The 6,936-nt window shown below is 44.4% G+C and overlaps 1 protein-coding gene across 1 annotated transcript; it reads right to left on the reverse strand.

The window, feature by feature from the left end:
• Positions 1 to 834: 834 nt before the first annotated feature.
• On the reverse strand, positions 835 to 3,671 carry cisd2 (CDGSH iron sulfur domain 2; the record flags this gene model as incomplete). Its single annotated transcript, XM_086004938.1, has 2 exons — positions 835 to 1,178; positions 3,423 to 3,671. Coding segments are annotated over 2 exons (339 nt in total), but the record flags the coding sequence as incomplete, so codon positions are not given.
• Positions 3,672 to 6,936: the final 3,265 nt, after the last annotated feature.

The raw sequence follows: 6,936 nt of genomic DNA on the forward strand, positions 1-6,936 counted from the left end.
ATCGCCAGTCCTTCATCGTTGCTGGGTCAAATACCTGGAACTCCCTACTTAACAGCACTGTGGGAGCACCTTCACAACACGGACTGCAGCGGTTCAAGAAGATTGCAATTAGGGATGGGCAATAAATGCTGGCCTTGCCAGCAATGACCATATCCTATGAATAAATTTTAAAATACAATGACCAATAGATCTTCAATATGTCACCTGTGCCAGCCTGTAATTAGCCTGATGCAAGTAGTTGTAAGCAGTGGTATAAGGCCACCCTCTGGCAGAGTACAAAGCACCCTGGTGAAACGACCCCATCGAAGGCACTGTTCCTCAGCAAGGTCTAAAAATGTTCTCCAGCTCTGGTAAATCCTTATACCGTGGTACTGCCATGCAAGTTCACTCCTCATGTGCTTCCTCACCTCCCTGGTATCCAAATAGCCTTCCTCATCCTTCAGATAGGCAAGAAGGTACAGTGGGATTTCAAAAGGTATCCCCACTGGTTAGCAGATCCACAATTACAGAGAAAAAACAGGGATTCTTCAGTTTGTCATTAAAAAAAAAAAAAATCGGACCTGTGGATGTCAGTGAAACCCCTTGTAATAGACCTCTGACTCCCAAGACTTAGATGGAAAATAACAAAAATGTTGTTTGTTGTCCTTAGCAACTGAAAATTATTTTCACTCTACTTCAGCAGAAAAGCAACTTTCATAAACAGCAGTAATTTCTTGTAGCATATTAATCAGACCTAGTAAATTGTTTTAGTGCATAGCCTGTGTGCAAACATCGAGGAACTACAATGTTCAAAAATAAATTCAAAAGGATCATCTCAGTAAAAGCACGACCCAATTTTAAACAATTCCTTTAGTCTTTTTAATCATGATAGCAAACAGTAGACTGCCCCAGTTATAACCACTGTACATTTGGACAAATTACATTCGACACATTTGTTAGTGACAAATAAAGCTGTACAAGTTACCTGTACAAATTTTACTGTAACGGTACATTTACTGGACTGTTAAAGTTGATGGTTGCAGTTTACAAATGATCTTTACATCACATGAACACATTATATTATGCCATGATTAAAGAAAATAAAAAAGTTATACTTCTTTCTTCTTAATTATCAATGGACCTACGTTATCGCCCGTCAATTCATTGTGTTTATTGTGAGACCCATCACAAACAGGGAACTATGAAGAAAAAACAAGAGCAGTCAAATTTTCATTCCCGAGTATAGTACATGCCCACAACTTGTTTCAGCGCACTTACTGTCATGATAGAGCATACTGTGGTTTAGAAACATTTTCTAGCATGTCACAATATTTCCTTCATGAGGTAACCTGGCTTTAAGATTTTCTTCAACCATCTAAATGCTGAGAAAAGATTCCTGACCCTATACACATCACGATACAGAGAAATATGGGAATATCACTTTCTGCAAACTGATTCCTTCAGGGAAAAGCTTTCATTCTGGCCAGATTAATATAAAAGGGATGCAGTATCAATTATTTTATTACTTTAAAACACACGGGCTGACATTGTACACTTCTGGTTTTGTTTCTGCTTCTCACTCACCCACAGTGAGGCTCCGCACCAACAGGAGACCTCAGTTTCAGCCGTATAATGTTTTCTGTAATTTACAGGTGTTCACTACCATTAGTGTGAAAACATGCATGAGGTGGACACCATCGAGAAAGTTGGGACTTTCATGGCCTTTCCATTATCAATCTAGGAAATTGTGGATGAAAGGAAGAAATTGCATTTATATAGTGACTTATGTTCCCAGGACATCCCAAAGTCCTTAAGAACCAATGAATTACTTTTTGAAGTAGCTTTTAAGGCTACTTTGTAGTCACTGTTATGTGGACAAACAAGCAGCAATGTGCACTCAACATGATGCCACAAACTCTAAAATAAATGACAAGTTAATCTCTTCTTGTTGGTTGAGAGAGAAATATTGACCAGGAAAATGGGAGAAATTCCCTGCTAAGAAGTGGGATCTTTTGCATCCACTGAAAGAGGTAGATGAGACCTCAGTTCTTATGAACTATAACACCTTTGCCAGTGCTGGAAAATGCACATGAACATCAGCTGATGACACAATTAGTCTCGATTGTGATGTGCCCCACAGCCCAACCGCCTACTACACTCAATGTCTAGGTTTAGTTACAAAGAATGGTCACTTTGGCAAAGTACTGGAGGGCTGTTGCCATCCGTGGATCTGTACTCTGGCATAAATTTTTAGGAAGGAAAAAATAAAATCTATAAACACAAACTAGTTTACCAACAAATTCTATTCAGCACCACTGACTGTTCAGAGAACCTAGTCTTGTTAAATTGGCTACTGTGAAGGGTGTAAAAGTTTGACTGAATTACAGGCTACAGCTTTGCTGCACCCACCGTCCTGACTGAAGGACAACAGTGCTAGCATAAGCCCAGGAGGTCAAATAAACACGCAGGATTCTTCCTGTTAGGCATTAGCAAGCTGAATCCTTGATAAACTGTCTGTTGCTAAATTTCTAACATCTGTGATGCTGCAGAATGGTGAGCGACCATATTTGAATGGGTTGCGAATAATCCTTGAATGGACCCGTTTATCTTATGTTGCACTGACCTCTGTTTGTGCATCAGTCAATCCCGATTCCTGGCTTTGTTCCTTTTTTAGGAACGATAACTACAGGCAAGTAAATTCTTCTTTCCTTGCTCCCAATATTATTCTCTACTTGAAACAGTTGTTTTTACAGTAACTACGTAAAGTTAACCAGGATTATTGCGGTTGCTTATACTAACTTTTAAATGCCCGTCCTGATCTCCTTCAATCATGGGATGGGGCACTGGATTGTGCACTAGTCTCTTTTCCGTGCCCTTGAATGCAAGGAAAAATCTCCAAGTAAGAGAGAATCTAACTCCTGTTATATCATCACAAAGTTAGTTTTAAGTGTCAGCTGTGGCTCAGTGGGCAGCACCCTCGCCTCCGAGTCAGAAGGTTGTGGGTTTAAGTCCCACTCCAGGGACTTGAGCACATAAATCTAGGCCGACACTCCAGTGCAGTGCTTAGGGAGTGCTGCACCGCCGTCTTTCGGATGAGACGTCAAACCGAGGCCCCGTCTGCTCTCTCAGGTGGATGTAAAAGATCCCATGGCACTATTTCGAAGCAGAGCAGGGGAGTTCTCCCCGGTGTCCTGGCCAATATTTATCCCTCCAAAAACAGATTATCCGGTCATTATCACATTGCTGTTTGTGGGAGCTTGCTGTGCACAAATTGGCCGCCACGTGTCCCACATTACAACAGTGACTACACTCCAGAAGTACTTCATTGGCTGTAAAGCGCTTAGAGACATCCGGTGATCGTGAAAGGCGCGATATAAATGTAAGTCTTTCTTTCGAAGTGCACCCCTGTCTAGGTTGCCCCAAATACCGCCCGATGTCATTACCGTCTTTGATCGCCAACACCTGCAGTACGCTGCCTTGGTGAACTGTAGATCTTCAATGTTGATTTCATTCACCACTTTGGGATTTTCCTTCTGGATTTTTAGATTAATCAAGCTGTCTTTCTGTTTATTCTTTCGAGGGATGAAGGGTCGAATGGCAAGGTACCCAAGCAATGCAAGGACTCCGAGGAACGGCAGCAATCGCAGCCATTCTGCAACTGTGGGCAACAGAATAGAAAAAATAATGATAATACATCATTGTTGGGAAGAGGCATACAGGAATTTATCGACTGTCGAGTATCTGTTTATTCAATCGACTACCAGGTATTAAAGCTATGCTGTTAAATGAACATACACTAATTTGGGCAGAGAGGGGGAATGCGAGGAGAAGGAATATACCGAGATCTGGAGCAATCGTGCGTGAAATTTTAGTGGCTTAGGGAAGCAACTCATTGTTGCCGATGTTATCGAGGTAAATTTCTGGTATTAACCACAGCTTAGATTGGCTCAGAGTTCCTGGACTGAGATGAGGAGAAATTTCTTCACTCAGAGGGCAGTGAATCTTTGGAATTCTCTACCCCAGAGGGCTGTGGAGGCTCAGTCATTGAGTATATTCAAGACAGAGATCGACAGATTTTAGGATACTAAGGGACTCGAGGGATATGGGGATCGGGCAGGAAAGTGGAGATGAGGTACAAGATCAGCCATGATCTTACTGAATGGCGGAGCAGGCTTGAAGGGCCAAATGGCCGACTCCTGCTCCTATTTCTTATGTTCTTGTGTAAAACTTTGAGATCTGTCCTCAATGAGAAGTTAACTTTAATACCTTGCATGTATGGAACTCGCAGGGCTTGCATTTAAGCAGAGGCTGAGAGCTGTGGTGGCACTGCGGATTGGTGCATGTTGTAGTGCCACAGAGTGGGAGGATGCAGGGTTGATTTCCCCCACTCTGTTTCTAATGTGAGCTGTACTGCACAGGGAAGTACTGAGGTTGCAGTCTGTGCCGGGGGGGGGAGGACAAGGGGGGGGAAGGAAAGCCAAGCTGCTCTTGGAGGATGTATTGTTAAAGAGTGGTGGTCTGCGATCAGTAATCTGCTGTAAACTATCCCTCCTCGTCCTTCTTGACTTAGCTGCAGACTTTCACACGGTTGACCACTCCATCCTTCAACGCCTCTCCACCGTCGTCCAACTGGGTGGAACTGCACTCGCCTGGTTCCATTCTTATCTATCTAAACGTAGCCAGAGAATCACCTGCAACGGCTTCTCTTCCCGCTCCCACATCGTTACCTCTGGTGTCCCCAAAGGATCTATCCTTGGCCCCCTCCTATTTCTCATCTACATGTTGCCCCTTGGCGACATCATCCGAAAACACAGCGTCAGTTTCCACATGTACGCTGACGACACTCAGCTCTGCCTCACTACCAGTTCTCTTGGACCCCCTCCACGGTCTCTAAATTTAAAACAAATGATTTGCTCATGGGATGTGGCATCTCTGGCATGGCCAACATTTATTGCCCATCCCTAATTGCCTTTGAGAAGGTGGTGGTGAGCTGCCTTAGTCCGTGTGGTGAAGGTGCTCACACAGTGCTGTTAGGGAGGGAGTTCCAGGATTTTGACCCAGCGATGATGAAGGAACGGCGATATATTTCTAAGTCGGGATGATGTGTGACTTGGAGGGGAACTTGGAGGTGGTGGTGTTCCCATGCGCCTGCTGCCCTTGTCCTTCTAGGTGGTAGAGGTCGCGGGTTTGGGAGGTGCTGTCGAAGAAGCCTTGGCGAGTTGCTGCAGTGCATCTTGTAGATGGTACACACTGCAGCCACGGTACGCCGGTGGTGGAGGGAGTGAATGTTTAAGGTGGTAGATGGGGTGCCAATCAATTGGGCTGCTTTGTCTTGGATGGTGTCGAGCTTCTTGAGTGTTGTTGGAGCTGCACTCATCCAGGCAAGTGGAGAGTATTCCATTACACTCCTTACTTGTGCCTTGTAGATGGTGGAAAGGCTTTGGGGAGTCAGGAGGTGAGACACTCGCCGCAGAATACCCAGCCTCTGACCTGCTCTTGTAACCACATTATTTATGTGGCTGGTCCAGTTAAGTTTCCGGTCAATGGTGACCCCCCCAGGATGTTGATGGTGGGGGATCCGACGATGGTAATGCCATTGAATGTCATGGGGCGGTGGTTAGACTTTCGCTTGTTGGAGATAGTCATTGCCTGGCACTTCTGTCGCACGAATGTTACCTGCCACTTATCAGCCCAAGCCTGAACGTCGTCCAGGTCTTGTTGCATGCGGGCAGGGACTGCTTCATTATCTGAGGAGTTGTGAATGGCGCTGAACACCGTGCAGTCATCAGTGAACATCCCCATTTCTGACCTTATGTTGGAGGGAAGGTCGTTGATGAAGCAGGTGAAGATGGTTGGGCCTAGGACACTGCCCTGAGGAACTCCTGCAGTGATGTCCTGGGGCTGTGATGATTGACCTTCAATCACCACAACCATCTTCCTTTGTGCTAGGTATGACTCCAGCCAGTGGTGAGTTTCCCCCCCCCCCCCCCCCGATTCCCATTGACTTCAGTTTTACTAGGGCTCCTTGATGCCACACTCGGTCAAATGCTGCCTTGATGTCAAGGGCAGTCACTCTCACCTCACCTCTGGAATTCAGCTCTTTTGTCCATGTTTGGACCAAGGCTGTAATGAGGTTGGGAGCCAAGTGGTCTTGGCAGAACCCAAACTGGGCATCAGTGAGCAGGTTATTGGTGAGCAAGTGCTGCTTGATAGCACTGTCGATGATGGTGGTAGAGGCAAAAACCCTCATCGCATTTAAAAAGTACTTGGATATGCTCTTGAAGTGCCGTAACCTACAAGGATACGGACCAAGTGCTGGAAAGTGGGATTAGGCTGGATAGCTCTTTTTCAGCCGGCACAGACAGGATGGGCCGAATGGCTTCCTCCTGTGCCATAAATTTCTATGAATACTGAGATATATTTTCAATTTAAGAATAAGGACACTGCATTATGCCATCAATACAGAACAATGTTTCCTTCATAACGCTATAATTTTAGATAGCAAAAATGATGGGGAGAAGATAGGTCATGACAGAAAACTACCACACACTCATTTCATCACTGACATTTCTGTACTTCGTCCACACCAGGTTAATTTGTTAACTCACCAGAGATAACCCAAACTCTCCCTCTAAGAAAATTACTTGTCACAGCAACTGGTATCTTCTAAAACTAAATGCTAGAAGTTTGTTAAAGTATCATCTAATTATCATAATCCTGTACTTAAAAAATAGACAATATACCAAATGGCCTCCTTCTGTGCCGTAAACTTCTATGATTCTATATTCTAAAGCTGCTTTTAGACTCGTTTTACTTTTAATTCTAGGAGGTGAACATCAGTGTGTTAGCTCCTGGTATTTTCACCACTTAATCTAGCATCCTCAATCCAGAGGCAGAATCGTAGACCCACAAAAATGAGAGCTGGATTTAGTAGTGTAAATGGCAGCGGCCAGCACA

The sequence above is a fragment of the Somniosus microcephalus genome, chromosome 2 (assembly GCF_052327205.1).
Source record: "Somniosus microcephalus isolate GS21.2 chromosome 2, FLI_Smic_1.0, whole genome shotgun sequence".
Lineage (NCBI taxonomy): Eukaryota > Metazoa > Chordata > Chondrichthyes > Squaliformes > Somniosidae > Somniosus > Somniosus microcephalus.